At 32.3% G+C, this 22,182-nt stretch overlaps 1 protein-coding gene across 1 annotated transcript; it reads left to right on the plus strand.

Moving 5' to 3' along the window:
* The first annotated feature begins 905 nt into the window (after nucleotides 1-905).
* Nucleotides 906-18,876, plus strand: LOC134708525 (uncharacterized). Its single transcript, XM_063569143.1, has 3 exons — nucleotides 906-1,056; nucleotides 11,454-11,521; nucleotides 12,952-18,876. Exon 3 carries the CDS (start codon nucleotides 12,966-12,968, stop codon nucleotides 17,241-17,243), a length of 4,278 nt encoding a protein of 1,425 aa, XP_063425213.1. The 5' UTR covers nucleotides 906-1,056; nucleotides 11,454-11,521; nucleotides 12,952-12,965; the 3' UTR covers nucleotides 17,244-18,876.
* The last annotated feature ends 3,306 nt before the right edge of the window (nucleotides 18,877-22,182 follow it).

A 22,182-nucleotide genomic window follows, 5' to 3' on the forward strand; every position in this document is an offset into this window, starting at 1 on the left:
CCACTGACTGCCTTAGAGGGGCCGCTGCTGTCACGCTCCAGTGATTCCCTATAAAAGTTAAAATCAAGGAGAAACGTAATCTGAAGAATACAATATGACATTTTGAGAATCGCTTTTGTTACACGGTTTGAAAAGCTATATATTTGATGAAGAATGAATGAGGAGTTTGTATTTCAATTTGAAAATACATGTATCATAAATCCTAAAGTCAACAACTAAGTTTTTTTTTCATTTGTTGCAAGTGCATTTATCACATAATTCTACAATAAAAATTCCTCGCATCTTTGAAAATTCTACATTAATAATGACTGCACCAACACTACAGTGATCATTCATCGCATCTATAGTTAAAATGGATCGCTTTCAATAATCGATATGCTATATTATGATGCTTTTATAACACTTATTTGAACTGTAATGCTATGTTTGTATATTATAAAGACATATCACAATGAAAATATGTTAAAACTAAACTTAAAATCCTTTAACTTGATATTTTCAAAACGTAAACAAATACAGTTTTCCCATGATCCTTTATTCTACAATAGAGATACCCGCATATAACAGTAAAAATGAACTAGCTGGATTCGCACTTTATATACACTGATATACCCAAGCGCCTGTGGTTGTCAGTGTAGCGATAAGTGACCACAACAGGGGTTCGGTGCGAAGCTTAAGATAGAACGGCGGACCAGTTTAGACTGACAATGGTCAAATATCTTGTTTTAATGAAAATGAAAAAATCAAGCTTCAACAGTTCAATAAATAGATAATGTGTTCTTTTAGTCCACAGAAATAAATCCCATACATAGTGTCCTGCCCCTCTCCCCACCCAAGAATATCAAATGGTTGTACCATAATATTCTAATTCGTGTTGGTATTTGGTGATATCCGCATACCGGAAATAAGGTGGAAACGGTTTTACAGCCATTTGCAAGCGGGGAAAGGGCATTAAAATTGCTCAATCTGCCTTAATTTGTGAACATTTGAAGTCATAACCATGCTTTGGTGTTTTAAAAATACCATGTTTAATACAAATTAAACAAATAATCACTGGTAAGACCATGTGTCCACAAAACAATATCGAAACTCAACAGAGCAATTTATCGCAGGGAGGGTAACGACAGGAAAGTAGGGCACATATTTTCATTGACACACGAGTAATAATTACACCAGAAAGATAGAAATACACATGAAGTTAACAATTATATTATATTTTAGTCTTATCATTGGTTTCTAGTTTTCTGAAACGGTGAAACATTTATGGGTGAAATAAAATTGAGAAAGGAAATGGGGAATGTGTCAAAGCGACAGCAACCTGACCATAGACAGATAGAGCAGACAAAGACCACCAATGGGTCTTCAATGTAGTGATAAACTCCCGCACCAGGAGTTGTCCTTCAGCTGGCCCCTTAAAAGATATGTATACATACTAGTTCAGTGATAATGGACATCATACATGCATTACATGTCAAACTAAACTCCTAATTATACACAAGATATTAAAATGAATTAAAGACTAACAAAGGCAAGAGGCTCCTGACTTTGGACAGGCACAAAATTGCAACATTAAACATATTTATAAAATCTCAACCCTCTCCGGGATCCCTATACCTCTAGCCAATGTAAAAAAGAAAGGTTATTTTAGGATAACATATATATACTTGTACATTAGGGTACACGACAACTCGTACTTTCGGCAAGTCGTACTCAACCAACTCGTACCCTATTTTTACCAACTCGTAACCATGTTTTATTTCATATTATTTATTGTTTTATTTGATTATTTAACAATCATAATTGTTTTAAATAAGCTTATAAAATGCTAATCGTTATAATCATTAGTATTACTTAGAATTGATTGTTTGAAATTGTTTGGACGGCAATTTATTTGATATGCAAATTAAAATAATTATGAGTACACAATATGCTATTCACAGTCGGAAAGCAAGCCCTTAGAAACGACCGTTGTTGCTACTTTCTTAAGACAACAATGGAACTGATATTAAAACCCGCCATTCTGAAATTGCGTTAATTTCGCGGATTTTTTTTTGGCGCCAATTTGGAAGTTTATCGTTTTTTCAGTTCCCTACTTGCCATTAGGGTCTGAAATAGATTTTTTTCGATTTGTTAAGCATGGATTTTATTATCAAAAGGGAAAAAAATTCTCAAACATGTCAAATTGGCCGTCTTTTAACGATCCCGTAATGCCGTTGATCGACGTTTAAAATTATTTTCTTCTTTTTTTTCCATATATTTTATAACAAAGACTTTATGTACTATATAAACAATTAATAATACGTATTTAAAAAAAAACATCAAGTATAACGTTCTATCACCCCTTGGGAAACCCCGTTTGAACTAAATTCCAAAATAAAGACATTTTTTGACATTGTATTTTTTCGGTCTTACACATTGATGTCACCTTGCATCTAAACACAGTTAATGTACAAGTATTTAGTAGGTTTGTTTGAAAAAGTAATGGCGAGATCAGCTGTGAATATTTGACTGGATTATTTATTCTATTTAAGTCAGTGAAATGTATGACTTTACTAAAACAAGGTAAGGAAATCTTATACTGTCTTTGCACAACACTAACTCAGTAACTGCTTTAGATGACCGACATCAAACTCATTTTGTGATATTAAGGAATCCTGCAAAAGAAAATGAAAAAGTATTGTCCTAAATTTGAACTTAGGCAGCCAACAACCATTTCATTTTCTGGTGGGGGTAGGGGGTGGTGGCTATTGAGTATTGATTGTTTTGAAGAAAAAAAGTTTGTTACCAATTTTTGGATAAAAAAATAATTTGTTTTTGACCCTGTGAAAAAAAAATGTTTGTTTTACCCTCAGCTGCCATTTAATGAAATGCTAAAATTGAAAAGAGAAGAATTGTTTTCAACTTGTTAGGGAAAAAATCCATAGTTCCTCCCTCCCTGAAAACAAATGGTTGCTGCCCAAACAATCTCCTTCAGAGTATCATTTTAATCAATCTTATTCAAAGCATTATCATACTGACATGAAGTGTGACTTAATTTTGACTAGTGATCTAAAAAAGAAATGTTGACTTAGCCCCCAGAAACTGCTCTGAAATACTTTCATATAAATATAAAAATGCATAGTTTTTTTAATGTTTTTATTATTTTTTTCAAATAGAAAAAGAAAAAAATATTACTGAGTCTATTTTAATCTTATTTATTTTCAAGTTCATGATTAGCACCATTTATTTATTGGTTTAGTGTGTTATTTTTATAATTTGAGTCCATTCATTAGTACTATAACTTGCATGAAATCAATGAGACAACATTTATTGTTATATTTAGTTTGTTCATACAAGGATTGCAAACTAATTTTCCTTTTATTTAAAACCATGAAAATTTTACATTCAGAATGCTTACATTATGATCTCTTTTAAGTATAAATGAAAAAGGTAGGACCTACTTGCAAGTGTCAGTAATGAAAAGGAACTCCTGTTTTTTTTATCATCATAGTTTGATACTGTCTTGATCCATTACTCATGAATATTTAGACTACCCCTTGTATAAATTGAGTTGACATTTATTTCTGTGTTAAAATAATTTGGTTGCAGCAGTAAAAATACCTACCAAAACATGAATATTTAATTAACTCTTGGAATTTTAAATTAATATTGAATTATTAACCCTATTATGGCACATAGGGACACAACTAGGGCCTATTTCACTGGGACTGAGTTTTGAAAAGTGATAAAATGTGTTTTTCTATTTTTTGGCACATGTTTACAGTATCAAAATGTATTTAAGAGATTATTTTTAATAATATCCACTTGTAAATAACAGCATATGGTGTTTGATATAACAAAAGTTGGTTCATGATAGTGTCAAACAAAGGGACGTAACTCGTGAATTACCGTCGGCCCCGCTTCGTAAGAAATATCGACACATCTAACTGGCACATTTGCGTATCTGTGCATATCAACTGGCACAAATTTGACATATCATAGTCAAAGTTATGTTACATAACATAATTTAAATTCAGCATAGCTTCCCGAGAAGTTAAGAAAGAAAATTTCGATTTAAATTTGTTTTGACCACATTTTTTGGTCAACACCTACACTTTGAAGACATATTTTGAAAGAAAAAAATGAGTTAAATCCATAATTGAGTTGATGAAAATATTCCTTTTATACTCAAGAATGTTCACTTAAAAGCAAATTAGTTTTAATTCATTGTAACAGCTACAAATTCAAAAAAACGGGCTTCACTTTTTTTGGTAAAAAAATGCCCATATATGGTAATCACATGACGTCCATTGTTGCTTTAAGAAATGGGGTCAAACCGGGGTCAGCTTTCCGACTGATTCAGTGGTCATTTATACTGGATAACATATCTACAAAAATAAAATGGATTTGTTAAAAGTACCAAATCTCAGAATAGATTGTGGATGAAACTTGATAAGTCATTTTTTGGACTTCAAGATGATTTGTATATATGTGGCATATATATTCCACCAAAGAATTCCCCGCATTACAATAATGAATATGAAGGTTTGGAATCAGAAATAAGTTTCCTTTCTAGCAAAGGAAATTTTTTGTTAATGGGTTATTTTAACCCACTTTTTCTTAAAATGTAAAATTAATAAATCTTTCCGTAATCAGCTTGAAAAAGATATAAATAATATATGTCCAGAATACTTAAATTTGTCTGAAACAGATAGATTACAATTAATTCTATCTTCATTTGATATTATACAGCTTACTGTTCCGTTCATTAAAAAGTCATTTGCACTGAGGGGAGTGGACACAACGCCAGCATAAATATTACTGTTTACCACTTTATATATGATGTTTAATATGTTAATTTTTCATTTTTCATTTTCCAGGGGTATAAATGTGCATTTCATTAATAATAAATAAATAAATAAATAAATTATAAACAGAGAGAAGTAAATGAAAACAAAAAATCGGTATAAGTGCGGCACTATGAACATCAAAGACCGTTGAGTTATACTTAAACAATCACCATCCTTACCGAAAAGAAAAAGCATGGCTTAAAAAATGTTGGGTACGACTTAGTAGAAGTACGAGTTGGTAGAAGTACGAGTTGCCGAAAGTACGAGTTGGCTGAGTACGAGTTGCCGAAAGTACGAGTTGACATGTATCCGTACATTATTATGTCATATCATCATGATCATGTATGAAGTGAAAACAGAATGATAAATAAATATGGTATAATAATCCATGTATGGTTTGAATGAATCCAGGACAGCTTGCCCCACTGACAAATTGCACCACACCTAATCACCCCACTTTTTCTTTTAAAAAATCCCCACTCTTGTTAACCATTTCCAGCTCTCTCCATTTATGAAAAGGGTTAAATCCTGTTAAGTATAGGTCTGACAGGTCGCCCCAATTAGAAAAAGGATTAAAATCTGCAAATATTATAGGTCTGCCAACTCACCCAATTTATGAAAAAGAGAGAAATTATGACAGTGACATTTTTCATGCTTACTTATAGGCCTACTTACCATGCTTACTTATAGGCCTACTTACCATGCTTACATGACTTATGAAACATGAGTCAATCCAATTTAATATAGGTCTTCAAACTTGCCCCACTTATACACAAAAATAATTGAAATGTGCTGAATTAAGGCCTACCAACTCGCTCTACTTATGAGGTACATTGCAGATGAAAACTTTTGTAAAACCTCAGAGATATATGTACTATCTTTTTTTTTTTTTAAATTCTTTTCTTATATTTTAAATGAAGCAGAAAGAAGAAAGTATCAGCATTTCTTTGAAGCCGATATTATAGGCTCTATGGTACAACTGTTTATGGTGTTTTTTTCTTGATTTCTATTAGAAATTAGTATCACAAGTTTAGTTTTTTTTCATTTTAAGTGTGGGGGGAGGGGGTGGAGTTGGTAAACTAGTATTTGGCAATTTTCCAGTGGGCCAAGTTGTCTTGCTTCAATTTGAACTTGATAATAAACTTCATGATCTACAGGTTGAATCAGTGGCAGCTACAGAAATTTTCACAATGGAGCCTACCGACTTCCTAAAAATGCAGGGCAAGGGTCTCCTGAAAAACCCTCTTATTCTGCCCCTGGATAATGGTATCTGATCACTGTATCGGGATGATTCATTCCAACTATAACTCAATGCCAATATAATTGGCTACATTTGTAACTTTTATAAGAACATGTTGAACTATTTAAATTACCTGTTTATATTTATTTTAGTGCTACAATATATATAATGTAAACATGATTTATAAAATGTATTCAATATGAATATGTATTTAAAATTTATAATTTCTATGGTATATTATGAGTGAGTATACTACATTGTATTTATCATGTTTATCTAAAAAGATATTTCATGAGCATGATGAGAGATTAAAAAAATGCAGCTCTAATTAACAAGGTTCCTAGTTTTTGATGAAATAATACTGGTCTGCAAAAAACATTTTAAGTGAAAATAACTTTTGCACTGGACACTGATCTATATATACCATAATACTGTAAATTTAGAAATTATTGCGTGCATTTATTATTGCGATTTTGTCATTTTACACTTGAATGCGATTTTAATTTTTACGATTTTGATTAAAGTCATGCTTAATTCCGTTAAAATATAACAAAATGCGAGTTTTAATTATTGCGTTTACAACTCAGTCGCATTATTCGCAATAATAAAAACCTCGCAATAATTTCTGAATTTACAGTACATGTATAGGGAGAACTACATACATGTATATCATTTATATTAAATGAAACAGTAGCACATGGTTTTGTCCAAGTATAAGTGAACAAAATAATAGAAATCAGTTGGAATAAATTAACACTTAACTTTGAACGAATTTACCAAACCTATGCCGCAAGCCCCAAAACACAGATCAAGTTTTAATTTTGGTGATGCCACTTTTACCCTTCTAGAGTTATGCCTCTTTACAAAGAAATAAAAAATACTGAATTTTTATTTTCTGTCTCTAACTTACATTTGCTTCTACCAAATGTTATGAAACTTGCACACAATTGCTTATTACGGGTAATTACCACAAAACACATCAATTTGAACTTGATGGCAACTAACTTTTATCATTCTACATGGTGTATAATTTTATTTACTTCTATAGGTACATTATTTTATTGGCTTAGGTACATGTATATCCCTTAGACTATTTTTTTTAACATATAATACTTACTTTTTTTTCTTGCGTTTATGAGGTCTTATTTGCTCCTAAGAGAATGTTTAATTGTCTGTCCTTTGCAGATGTCCTTATAACTAATTATTTCAAAAGTATAATTTCATGGACAATGAAAATCTGATTTGTCTGTTATTTTCAGAACACTGCTCATTTACAAGAAGAAATTGCACAGTTAGTTCCTCTGTTGAATTGATGAGATGAAACATTGAACTGAAATAAAAAAATTATGAGCTATCCTTGGGAAAATTGCTAAAGGCATGATTTTTCATCTCAAAACATGGGAGTTTGGGAATCGTAATTTTTTTTTACTTATACAAGTAAATTTTAAGAAAACTAAGGGGAGATTATTCAAACATTAGAAACAAAATACCATTTTCTTATCATGTATTAAGGTATATTTATAATTTACTTCTTCGTGGAAATAAAGATAACTTGTACAAGTAGTACACCTTACTGACCACAGCAAGTTTAATATAGATAAAGTTAGAATTTTGTTCTAATACAATGATTTTTCATTCAGTAGGGGACTGTACTGCCATGCAATACTCACAGAATGTTTGCTTTTTTTTCAAATGTTTTAAAGTAAGATAGACATGATAGGCATTATTTGTCATTTTTTAAACAGAGACGATGTACATGTATGAACATGTAAAACAGGTACAGCAATCTTCAGCCACAAGTTTTAAAAGTAGATGAAGACTTGACAGTATCTCACAAACTTGTCTACAAAGTAAAAGTGCACAAACTTGACAGTATCTCACAAACTTGTCTAAAAAGTAAAAGTGCACAGACTTGACAGTATCTCACAAACTTGTCTAAAAAGTAAAAGTGCAGACTTGACAGTATCTCACAGACTTGTCTAAAAGGTAAAAGTGCAGACTTGACAGTATCTCACAAACTTGTCTAAAACGTGAGGGTGCAGACTTGACAGTATCTCACAAAATTGTCTAAAAAGTGAAAGTGCAGACTTGATAGTATCTCACAAACTTGTCTAAAAAGTAAAAGTGCAGACTTGACAGTATCTCACAAACTTGTCTAAAAAGTAAGGGTGCAGACTTGACAGTATCTCACAAACTTGTCTAAAAAGTAAAAGTGCAGACTTGACAGTATCTCACAAACTTGTCTAAAAAGTAAAAGTGCAGACTTGACAGTATCTCACAAACTTGTCTAAAAAGTAAAAATGCAGACTTGACAGTATCTCACAAACTTGTCTAAAAAGTAAAAGTGCAGACTTGACAGTATCTCACAAACTTGTCTAAAAAGTAAAAGTGCAGACTTGACAGTATCTCACAAACTTGTCTAAAAAGTAAAAGTGCAGACTTGACAGTATCTCACAAACTTGTCTAAAAAGTAAAAGTGCAGACTTGACAGTATCTCACAAACTTGTCTAAAAAGTGAAAGTGCAGACTTGACAGTGTCTCACAAACTTGTCTAAAAAGTAAAAGTGCAGACTTGACAGTATCTCACAAACTTGTCTAAAAAGTAAAAGTGCAGACTTGACAGTATCTCACAAACTTGTCTAAAAAGTGAAAGTGCAGACTTGACAGTATCTCACAAACTTGTCTAAAAAGTAAAAGTGCAGACTTGACAGTATCTCACAAACTTGTCTAAAAAGTAAAAGTGCAGACTTGACAGTATCCTACAATTATGAACACTAAACATGCTAAAAGTATATAGACTTGACATGAAAGTGTTACACAAGTATGAAAAGTTAATGCACACAGACTTGTCATGACAATGTTACACAAGTATGAAAAGTTAATGGACCGACTTGACATGACAGTGTTACACAAGTATGAAAAGTTAATGCACACAGACTTGACATGACAGTGTTACACAAGTATGAAAAGTTAATGCACACAGACTGGACATGACAGTGTTACACAAGTATGAAAAGTTAATGTTCACAGACTTGACATGACAGTGTTACACAATTATGAAAAGTAAATGTGCACAGATGTGACAGTATCACACAAGTATAAAAGTAATTTTACACAGATGTGACAGTATCACACAAGTATAAAAGTAATTTTACACAGATGTGACAGTATCACACAAGTATAAAAGTAATTTTACACAGATGTGACAGTATCACACAAGTATAAAAGTAATTTTACACAGATGTGACAGTATCACACAAGTATGAAAGGTAAAAGTATAACATTTCACACCAGGAACATATATATATATAGATATACTGTTCCCAGATCACACTTAACAAGTGAAAGTTTGGATTTTTTGTAATGCATGAAATTTTTATACGACCGCAAATTTTGAAAACATTTTCGTCGTATATTGCTATCACGTTGGCGTCGTCGTCGTCGTCGTCGTCGTCGTCTGAATACTTTTAGTTTTCGCACTCTAACTTTAGTAAAAGTGAATAGAAATCTATGAAATTTTAACACAAGGTTTATGACCACAAAAGGAAGGTTGGTATTGATTTTGGGAGTTTTGGTCCCAACATTTTAGGAATTAGGGGCCAAAAAGGGCCCAAATAAGCATTTTCTTGGTATTCGCGCTATAACTTTAGTTTAAGTTAATAGAAATCTATGAAATTTTGACACAAGGTTTATGACCACAAAAGAAAGGTTGGGATTGATTTTGGGAGTTTTGGTTTCAACAGTTTAGGAATTAGGGGCCAAAAAAGGGCCCAAATAAGCATTATTCTTGGTTTTCGCACAATAACTTTAGTTTAAGTTAATAGAAATCAATGAAATTTAAACACAATGTTTATGACCACAAAAGGAAGGTTGGTATTGATTTTGAGAGTTTAGGTCCCAACAGTTTAGGAATTAGGGGCCAAAAAGGGACCCAAATAAGCATTTTTCTTGGTTTTTGCACCATAACTTTAGTATAAGTAAATAGAAATCTATGAAATTTAAACACAAGGTTTATGACCATAAAAGGAAGGTTGGTATTGATTTTGGGAGTTTTGGTCCTAACAGTTTAGGAAAAAGGGGCCCAAAGGGTCCAAAATTAAACTTTGTTTGATTTCATCAAGAATTGAATAATTGGGGTTCTTTGATATGCGGAATATAACTGTGTATGTAGATTCTTAATTTTTGGTCCCATTTTCAAATTGGTCTACATTAAGGTCCAAAGGGTCCAAAATTAAACTTAGTTTGATTTTGACAAAAAATTAATCAGTTGGGTTCTTTGATATGCTGAATCTATAAATGTATTTAGATTCTTGATTATTGGCCCAGTTTTCAAGTTGGTCCAAATCGGGGTCCAAAATTAAACTTTGTTTGATTTCATTAAAAATTGAATAAATGGGGTTCTTTGATATGCCAAATCTAACTGTGTATGTAGATTCTTCATTGTTGGTCCTGTTTTCAAATTGGTCTACATTAAAGTCCAAAGGGTCCAAAATTAAACTTAGTTTGATTTTAACAAAAATTGAAATCTTGGGGTTCTTTGATATGCTGAATCTAAACATGTACTTAGATTTTTGATTATGGGCCCAGTTTTCAAGTTGGTCCAAATCAGGATCTAAAATATTATATTAAGTATTGTGCAATAGCAAGTCTTTTCAATTGCACAGTATTGCACAATGGCAAGAAATATCTAATTGCACAGTATTGTGAAATAGCAATATTTTTTTTTAAATAGAGTTATCTTTCTTTGTCCAGAATAGTAAGCAAGAAATATCTAATTGCAAAATATTGTGAAATAGCAATATTTGTTTTTAATTGGAGTTATCTTTCTTTGTCCAGAATCAACTCAAATCTTTGTTATATACAATGTTTATTCACTTTTTACTACCAACTGATAAATTAAAATAATCTTTAACATTCAGTGATAACAAGCAGTTTTTTTTACATCTTAATATTTTATGATGTATTTAAATGAGTAGTTATTGTTGCAAACTCCATTTGAAATTTAATTGAGATTAATTTGGAATTAGGGAAAGGGGGATGTGATTAAAAAAATTGGGTTCAATTTTCTCATTTGAAATGAAATTTCATAAATAAAATGAAAATTTCTTCAAACATTTTTTTGAGAGGATTAATATTCAACAGCATAGTGAATTGCTCTAAGAGAAAATACAAACAAATTTTAAGTTCATTAGAACACATTCATTCTGTGTCAGAAACCTATGCTGTGTCAACTATTTAATCACAATCCAAATTTAGAGCTGAATCCAGCTTGAATGTTGTGTCCATACTTGCCCCAACCGTTCAGGGTTCAACCTCTGCGGTCGTATAAAGCTACGCCCTGCGGAGCATCTGGTTCTACATTTGATATATAATTTTTTTTACAGAATTATCCATTTGGAAAAAATCTAAAAGTTGAAAGACAAAAGATAATTACACAGAACGGAATATAAAGGTAAGCAATAACAAATTAAAAAAAAGACAAAACAAAATACACAGTAAATATTACCAAACCCACAAACATATTTGTGTACATGAGTGGACAACATATTTTTTAGGGTAAAATTTGATTGAAGGTTAAGAAGCAGATGCCATCATAAAAAAAAAATTGAGAATGGAAATGGGGAATGTGCCAAAGAGACAACAACCCAATCAAAGAGCATAAAAAAGCCGAAGGCTTTATCTGTTTTCACTGACTTTTTCAAATAAATGTTATCATTTGTTACCGATGACAACATACATGTAGAGTTCAAGATTAATATAGACAATTTTCACTTTCACCATTCAGGAGTTATGGTTCTTGAAAGATTGAAAATGGTCTAAGTCAGGAATCTGATGTACAGTAGTTGTCGTTTGTTTATGTAATATATACGTGTTTCTCGTTTCTCGTTTTGTTTATATAGATTAGACCGTTGGTTTTCCAGTTTGAATGGTTTTACACTAGTAATTTTGGGGCCCTTTATAGCTTGTTGTTCGGTGTGAGCCAAGGCTCCGTGTTGAAGGCCGTACTTTAACCTATAATGGTTTAATTTTTAAATTGTTATTTGGATGGAGAGTTGTCTCATTGGCACTCACACCACATCTTCCTATATCTATTTCCTATTGTATTCATACTTGGCTTATTGACTATTCGACCAAAGCTTTTCAAATTGTAATATGTTGTTGCTGATGACAAAATGGAGGTCTAGGTCAATATTGATGATTCTACCATTCTAATTTTACCTTTCAGGAGTTATGGTCCTTGTGATATTAAAAATGCCTGAAAATAAATGAATGTCAATAAAATCAGATTTTTTGTCGCTCTGACAGCTCCTTGTATAACTATTGCAACCAGGCTATTTGACTGTCTGTTGATATAATGATGATAAGATTTAAGTATGTCTAATGTAGTTGCCACAGATTTTTGTCTATATTGTATATGTTTATTCATAAAACAATATATGTGGATTGAATTAGTAGAATTTAACAATTAGGGGGGGACAGGAACTTTATCGGGAGTCCGGGATTGGGTGTTTTTAAGCTTAGGATTTGGGATTGGTCCTTTCGGGATCTGGGAATTGGCCGTTTCAGAATCTAAAGGACTATGGGTAATTTCATTGTTCGTACCCCAAAAACTAAAATAATGTCACTACATTAGTCGAATTTACATTGTTTTGGATGTTTTCATCCAATCACGACGTTTCGGTGTATATTTTTGAAAATATTACCCAGAATGCATTAGATTCTGAAACGTCGAATTCTTTATTTTGAATTTCGGGACCTCAGGATTTCGTATTTTTAAGCCCAGGATTTCTGCATTTCATTTTTTTAAGCCTGGGATATTGTAATCAATCATGTCAATAGAAATAAACTAACAACTAATCTAAGGTTGTGGTTTTTTTTCAGAATAAGAAATATTTATGGAGGAAAACCAGCAGAAGTCAATAGGTCAAAAGAAAGAATTCCATGATGTCTATAAGGATTTTTTAGACGCTAAAATTCAGGTTCGAAAATTAACTTCAAATGAAATTATAAAGCATACCCAAGGGAAACACTATACTGATGGAGAAACTGTAGATGGACACAAGAATAAAATTGAAATGCAAAATCAGACTGAAAAACTTGATCTGTTACCCGACAGAAAAAAGTCGGAATCTGATGAAAACATGCAAGATATTACACCAAAACACAATACAGTGAGAACACAAGCAGAATGCAAAATTCCATCAGAATTGTGTCAAACAAGGAGAAGTGGAAGAAAAATAGTTCCTTCTGCAAAAGTTTTAGAGGCATACAGTCAGTCTGGAAAAAAGGCAAAATTTCTAGATAAGAATGGAAGCAGTGAAAAAGAATCAAGTAAGATGGTTACACAGAAAGGACAGAAACAGATCTGTACTGATAATTTGACACATGATCTTGTTCCTCAAGAAAAAATAACTACAACAAAAAAAATTAGTAATATGGATAAAAAGCACTCAAGTCCTATAAATGATGGCAAAGGAAAAGAAAAACAGAAAAAGGTAACAACACCATCACATACTGATGAAAAAGAGACGATGATTTTGACCTGCAAAACTAAAAATGTTGAAAAAGAGGAAAATTCAGGGTCTCCTGCTAAAAGAATTAAGCTACAAGTTAGTAAAACAGAGGTAACAAAAGAATATGAAACAACACCTATACGTACAAGTGGCAGGAAGAAAGTTTGTTCAGCAAAAATGAAAATGGCAATAAGCTCTGAAGGAACAGATTTGCAAATGAAACGTTTCCTTCAAAAACGTAATACAGAGTCAGAAAGTTGTAATTTAATCAAGAAAACTTGTGATATGGAAGTGGTAGAAAATTCTAAAAAGAAAGAACATAATAGACCAACTCGCCCTGCTAGACAAAAACAAGAGGAAAACAGAACTGAACCTACAAGCAATGAAAAATCAGAAAGTTCAACAAATGACACTATAAAACAGAAACAACAAGAAACTGCAACTGTGCACATCATGCCAAAAAAAATAGAAAATACATCTGAATATGCTGTACATAAAAGACGTCTTTCAACTAGGCAGAAAAATCAAGATACATCCAAACACCAAGAAATTATCACTGACCACACTTCTCAAAAACCTGTGGAAATAACATCCAGTGATATAAGTCTAAAAAATGAAGAATGCAAATCTGTTGATTCTAAGCCAAAAGAACAAGACAGTCTAGCTGAAACTTTTATACAAGACAAACTCAACAATAAGAGTGCTAATGATGAAATAAGCAAAGAATGTACAGGGCAAAATGAGAGTGATGATGATAAATTAAACAACGAATATACAGGGCAAAATGATGGGGATGATGATGAATTAACCACTGGAAGTGTTAGTAAAAAATTATCTTTTACCATACTTGAAAAAGATGTTGCTGAAAATAAGAAAACAATCCTCGAAAAGCTTAACATGATCATGAATGAAAAAAGAAACAAATTCCAGGCTCTGCAGCGTAAATTCAAAGTAGCTAGACAGACCGTCCTTAAAGCTAGCATCAAAGGAAAAGGTGCTGAGGAAATAAAATGCTGTGTTTGTAAGAAATCATTTCAGATTGGGAACTACATGTGCGAACATGGGCGATCTTTTATATATCCTCATGCATCTGTTTGTAAAGAATGTGGAAGAATTTTTCGAAATTCTTCACTTCTGAAACGTCATGTTCAGCGCATTCACTATGAAAAATCAATAAAATGTAAAACTTGTGGCATCATGTTTGGATTGGAGGGTGATCTGAGAAGACATATGGAACGAGTTCATAAAATCAAAGTGTCTAAACATCAAAATAATGATGAACTTAAGAAATCATCTGATCATGACTACATAATAATGGAGGATGCTGATAAAGATTCACAAGAGAAGAAATATCTAGCAATAGATAAGTCAGTTTCAAACTCATTTTTTAGCTTAATCCCGGCAGACTATGTTATCAAAAATGGAGACAAGTGTATTTGTAAAAAATGTGGTATGGTTTTCTCATCTGTTTTAAATTTAAACTACCATGCCTACAGGAAACATATAAATGCGAAGAATTTTTTTTGTAAACACTGTAACAAAGGATTTACATTATTACGAGACTTAAAAAATCACACTCAGATTTGCCATTCACAAAATCCTCAAGAATGCAGCATTTGCTGCAAAAAAATTATATCAAAACGTGGTTTAAGAAATCACATGGAAAAATATCATAGGAATGATTCTATTTTTGCAATGCGATACCAGTGCTATTTATGTGAAAAAAGATTTGGATATACAAAGGAACTTCAGGATCACATTAATGTGTGCCACACTGCAAAAAACGATTGTTATTTTTGTGGCGAAAATTTGGCAACTTCACGGGGCTTGAGAAAACATATGGAAAGAATGCATGGAATTGAAAAAAACATGCGTGACGATGAATTCATCTCATTTGAAATTAAGTGTCTGGAAGAAAAGAAGAATTTCAAAGCTCAAGAAATAAAGGCAGAAGAAGCTATTTTTTTTATTGAAGAGAACTTGAGAAAATCTCCAATAAAGAAGAGTTCGGGAACTTCCTTGGAAAACATTCATGAAATGGAGAGTTGCCAAATCGATAATGAAATGGAAGTGAAACCATCTAGTATCCCAAAAAGTAGAAAAAGACATCAAAAACAAAGTGCTAATGAAACTGAAATGAAGCCATTTAGTAGCCAAATTGGAAAAAGTCAAAGAGTACAAAGCAGTAATGGGTGGGCAGGAACTTCAGATAAATTGTATATATGTGAACATTGTGGTGCCACAAAATGCACAGCACAACAGTTAGCGAAACATGTCAATGTTGCACATCAGGCTTCAGCTTTAAACTGCAACTTCTGTGGTATTCTCTTCTATTCAAGACAGAAAGCCATTTTACATAGGAGGCAGTTCCACCCAACCATGGGAAGGAACTCATTTTGTTTCACAGAGGTAACTAAACCTAGCATGACAAGTTCTAATGCCAATAATGACGAAGAGATAAATGAAAAGCAGGATAAATGTAAATCATTGGAAGCATTGGGAGTTGATGTTAGAGAATTTACTCCTCCAAAAGTTGTTGCAGTGGCAGTTCGTTCACCTGAAGAACTGAAAAATCAGAATACCAATTTTAAAATTAATAATTTTGGAGATAATAAATTTGATAAATATTTGGAGTGTGACAAGCAAGAAGACACAGTACTTATAGCAAGGAGATATCTTTCTCCAGTGAAAAAAGTTGTACCTAAAGAACCATCAGATGAGAAGGAGATTAATCCCAGCCGTTCTAAACTATTTTCTTTATTAAGTAAAGGAAAATTACCGCAAAATACCGACGAAGAAATTAAAAAAGAAAATGCATTACTTCACAAGGAAGCTCTTATAAAGGAGAATGAAGAAAAAGGAAAAAAGGAATTATTGCATAGTGCAGGGGTTACTGAACAAGATGCTTTGTTGCTCCATCATTTTGGAAGTGTAAATAGAAATTTTGAAACAGATTCAGACCAGAGCCCTTTGAAAGAGTCAGAAGTGTCATCAGAAAGTTTAAAGGAGGTTCATTTACCTGGGGAGGACCTTTTATATCAGGTAGAAGAGTTGGCAGAAGAAGACTCCAAACTAATTGACACTATCAATACCTCTTTAATAGCAAAAGAAGTGGTTATTAATGTTGACAGTACTACCAATGCAAAAGTAATGAAAATGACAAAAGAAGATATTCTTCAAAGGTTTGATGAAAGTAATATTAGGAAAATGACGGGACAAGTGAATCCTGCAAAAGGTGTGATGATTATGAATAAACATGTAGTTATTCAGACTGATAAAAAATGTACATTGTCCGTTAAAACAGATGACCAAGGTAATAAATCAATAGTAACTGGAGCCTCAGAACCTAAAAATGCTTCACAAAATGAAGTTGAGATGGCATTTAAACAATTAACTTCCTTTAAAGAAGGAGACTCATTAAATGACAATGAAAATGATGATCAAGATAAGGATGAGAAGAAATTAGTAAAAGTACATCAGATTATTAATGTTCCGAAAAAACTTGTTCCACCTTATCAAGCAAAAATAAATTTACCCAAACCTGATGAGGAAGTACACAATACTGTTGTCTACCTACCAAAAAATATCAAATCAGTGGATATGACCGTTGCTAACATGGATAATGATGATGAAGATGTATATATTTTGTTTGTTATGTAATATTTTCTTTTACATTTGTATTTTTATGCCCCACCTACAATAGTAGAGGGGCATTATGTTTTCTGGTCTGCAGGTCCATTCGTCCGTCTGTCCTTCTGTTCGTTCGTTCGTCTGTTCCGCTTCAGGTAAAAGTTTTTGGTCAAGGTAGTTTTTGATGTAGTTGAAGTCCAATCAAACTGAAACTTAGTATACATGTTCCCCATGATATGATCTTTCTAATTTTAATGCCAAATTAGAGTTCTGACCCCAATTTCAAGATCCACTGAACATAGAAAATGATAGTGCGAGTGAGGCATCCATATACTGGGGACACATTCTTGTTATGTATATGTTGTATTTTCTTATACATTTGAATATTTATGTCTCAGTCATATAAAAGTTTTACATGTTTAAAGAAATTTGTCTGAATAAGGATTTACTTTGAACCAAATGTATGTATGCCAATTTCTATACAATCTCTGCTTAAACTCCGCCACATTATTTATGTATGTGCCTGTCCCAAGTCAGGAGCCTGTAAATTCAGTGGTTGTCGTTTGTTTATAAGTTACATATTTGGTTTTTGTTCATTTTTTTACATAAATAAGGCTGTTATTTTTCTCGTTTGAATTGTTTTAAATTGTCTTATCTGGGCCTTTTATAGCTGACTATGCGGTATGGGCTTTGCTCATTGTGGAAGGCCATACAGTGACCTATAGTTGTTAATTTTAATGTCTGTGTCATTTTGGTCTTTTGTGGATAGTTGTCTCATTGGCATTCATACCACATCTTCTTTTTTATTTTAAAGCTCATTTTATATGAGAATTAATTTAACAGAATTAATTAATCATTTGCTTTAGAATAAGACTAACTAGACTAATAATGTTTTAAATATTTGAATTATTTGCCTATCAGTTCTAGTTTTTATAGTCATAAATACAATTTTCTCCATTTGAAAGCTAAAACTTGTGACAGTCTAATTATGTAACTAGCAAGTACAATGTATTTCAATTCATTCAATAAAGATTTTCATTAAGCCAACAGATATAAAGGTAAAAATAGTTAGCCATGTTGTAATATAGTCAGGTATAACAGACTAACAGTTGTTTTCTGAAACTCATGACACATTTTAGAGGCAGAGTTAAACCCTTTAGCATGTTAAGCTATTTAGATTTATGTAGTAATAACATTTTTTTGTAATTATTTTAGCCTACATAGCCATGATTTTATATTATGTTGAATGAACTATAGTTTATATGTGCTTTAACTGCTTATATATAACACATTAAAAAAAAAGTTTAATTTTATTGACATCATGTCTGTTATGTTCAAATAATACCTATTTACAACCTTCCAGGATGCATTTTTTATACAGACTCTCTACAGATACTTAAAACTTATATGAAATGTATTTCTTTGTTTAGTTTTTGAGCTGAAAGATTGAATTCAAATTACAAAAAAAAGAAACAGGAACAATGTATTAAGTGAGATTATTCATACTTTAAAAATGAAATTAGAATTTGACAAATTTACTTCAATGTTACAAGTAAATATTAAGACAATATATCATCTTGACTTTATAAAAATGACTTTATTACCCCAAACTGTCCTACTACCTAGATAGTTATGTTATCAAATATTAGTATTATATTACTAATCAGTTGTATATTTATGAGTAATCAGACCTAGTTTGTGTCTATCAGTTTGTCTTTTAGAAGTCTGAAAAAAGTTTTTATTAAAGAGAGTTTCATTAAAATATAACAGGTAATTTTAATACAACTGCAAAATAATTTTTGCGTCATATAATGGTATCATGTTGTCGTGTCATAGTCTGCATTGTTTCAAGACACATTTCGTTTCCGGACAATAACTTTAGATTTAGTAATTGATCTCTATCATGTCTTAAATTTTTTTTATCAATACCACTTAAGGAAGGTTGGGATTGATTTTGATGGTTATGGTCCTAATGGTTTAGGAATTAGGGGTCAAAAAGGAGGCCCCAATTCAAATACTAAGTAAGCATTTTTGTAGTTTTAAACAATAACTTGTATTTAAGTGTATGAATCTCTCTGAAATTATAGCATAAGTTTCCATACCATGAAGGGGTGGTTAGTAATAACTTTGGGGAATATATGGCTCAAAATATTTTGGAATTAGGGGCAAAAAAGGGGGGAAACTAGGTTTTTGTCGAGACTGAAACTTTTGTTGCAGAAAACTCGACATAGGTATAGTGATCCGTCGGCTACGGATTTAGCTAACTTCTAAAAAGTTTAAAATTTAAGAAGGTAGAAGACCTGGATGCTTCATACTTTGTATATAGATGCCTCATGTTACGAAGTTTTCGTCACTCACATGTCCAATGTCCTTGACCTCATTTTCATGGTTCAGTGACTACTTGAAAAAAAAGTTAATATTTTTTTGTAATGTTGAATTCTCTCTTATATTTGGTATGTTCGTACCTTGCAAGGTCCTCATGTCCGTCAGACAGTTTTCATTTGACCTCGACCTAATTTCATGAATCAGTGAAAAAGGTTAAGGTTTGGTGGTCAAGTCCATATCTCAGATACTATAAGCAATAGGTCTTGTATATTCGGTGTATGGAAGGACTGTAAGGTGTACATGTCCATCAGGCAGGTGTCATCTGACATTGACCTCATTTTCATGGTTCAGTGGTTATATATAAAAAAGAAGATGTGGTATGATTGCCAATGAAACAACTATTCACAAAAGACCAAAATGACACAGACACAGACATTAAAAACTATAGGTCACCGTACGACCTTCAACAATGAGCAAAGCATAGTCAGCTATACATTTTTGTGTTTTGGTCTGTTTTTCTCATACTGTATGCAATAGGTCTACTATGTTTGATGTATGGAATGATTGTAAGGTGTACATGTCTTATATTAGCTGACAGGTGTCATCTGGCCTTGACCTCATTTTCATGGTTCAGTGGTCAAAGTTAAGTTTTTAGTTTTGGTCTTTTTTCTAATACTATATGCAATAGGTCAACTAACTAGATTTATATTTTATGATCTACATGTTCCTGAAGGTTATTTGACCTTGACCCCCTTTTCACGGCTCATTGCTCAGTGTTAACTTTTTGTGTTTTGTTCGGTTTTTTTAAACTACAAGCAAAAGGTCAACAATATTTGTTGTATGGAAGAATTGTTAGCTGTACATAAGATTAAGAATGGAAAATGGGGAATGTGTCAAAGAGACAACCCGACCATAGAAATAACATCAGCAGAAGGTCACCAACAGGTCTTCAATGTAGCGAGAAATTCCCGCACCGGAGGCGTTCTTCAGCTGGCCCCTAAACAAATATATACTAGTTCAGTGATAATGAACGCCATACTAATTTTCAAATTGTACACAAGAAACTAAAATTAAAATGATACAAGACTAACAAAGGCCAGAGGCTCCTGACTTGGGACAGGCGCAAAAATGCGGCGGGGTGAAACATGTTTGTGAGATCTCAACCCTCCCACTATACCTCTAGACAAAGTAGAAAAATAAACGCATAACAATACGCAGTTCAAGAGAAGTCCGAATCTGATGTCAAGATGTAACCAAAGAAAATAAACAAATTGACAATAATACATAAATAACAACAGAATACTAGCAGTGAACTGACATGCCAGCTCCAAACTTCAATTAAACTGACTTAAAGATTATGATTTCATCATATGAACATCAGGCACAATCCTTCCCGTTAGGGGTTTAGTATCATACCATCATTACATACACGAGAAGAACATAACCCGTGTAATGTTACTCCCCACTGATGAATTAAAACAATATTTACCATTCAGTGCTTACAAGCACTATGATTGTTTTATACAATTGTTAAGATCTGCGGTTAAATAAGTTTCATTTATCACATCCTTTGCTACCTTTGTTATATAACTATATCATAATTTGTACTGAATGTACAGACAGTAGCATATAAGGTTGCTGACAGATATCTCGATATTAGTGATGTTTTATACTTCGTTTAATTAATGTCTTAAATTGAATAAAGTTTTCTAACTTGTTCAGGTTGTCTAAAACAATGCCTTTCAAGTCATTTGTGATACCAGTTTAGTTCTTAAAATTTTCTGTAATAGAAAAGAGAATGGAATGTTGAATGTGTCAAAGAGAAAACCAACCCAAAGAGCGAAAACAGCCTAAGATCAACAGCGGGGAAAAAATCCCACTCAAATCCGAGCTCATGCAGACCTTTAAACAAAATGTATACTAGAAGAGCGGCTAAAGATTCCATAGTGACATTTAAACTCAAAGATGGAAAAAAAAACTAATATATGACTAAAAAATAAAAAAAAATAGACAAAGTATACAAGACACAAAATAGAATACTAAAGACTAAGCCATCACGAACCCCACCCAAAACGGGGGTGATCCTACGTGCTCCGGAAGGGTGGGAAGATCCCGCTCCAAATGTTCCAACTGCCAATTTGCTCATGTTATTACAAACTCGTTAAATATTCTTGATGAGCGAAAAAGACGCTACACTTTTATACTTCAAAGCATACAAATGAACCAATATATAATAATAAAAAAACTCGCATGACTAACAAAGGCTAACGATTCGTTACTTGGGATAGGCGCAAAATGTGCCGGGATTAAAAGCATGTTTCGTGAGATTTTAACACTCCGTTATACCCCAAACCACTCTGGAATAAGCAAACACACAAAAATGCATAGTGAAACTCATTTTTAACTGAATTCAGAATACGATGATATAATAAAATATAGGTAAAGAAAGAAAACTGATATGCCAGCTTCAGACTTCTCTTTTTTGGTCTTATATAATTTATTGATTTAAGAACTATATGCATTCTAATTGATAAATAATTTATTTTTCCTGACGTTTTATCTTGAGTGCAAAAATTTCATAGTTCCTGGTGAACGAAAGATTCCGAGGAGACAATAAAAACACGTAAAAGCGTTTATTCCAAAT

The sequence above is a fragment of the Mytilus trossulus genome, chromosome 2 (genome assembly GCF_036588685.1).
Source record: "Mytilus trossulus isolate FHL-02 chromosome 2, PNRI_Mtr1.1.1.hap1, whole genome shotgun sequence".
Classification (NCBI taxonomy): Eukaryota; Metazoa; Mollusca; class Bivalvia; order Mytilida; family Mytilidae; genus Mytilus; species Mytilus trossulus.

What these genes read in the sequence shown, in the direction of transcription:
- LOC134708525 (XM_063569143.1), top strand. Translation starts at nt 12,966, where the DNA reads ATGGAGGAAAACCAGCAGAAGTCAATAGGTCAAAAGAAAGAATTCCAT.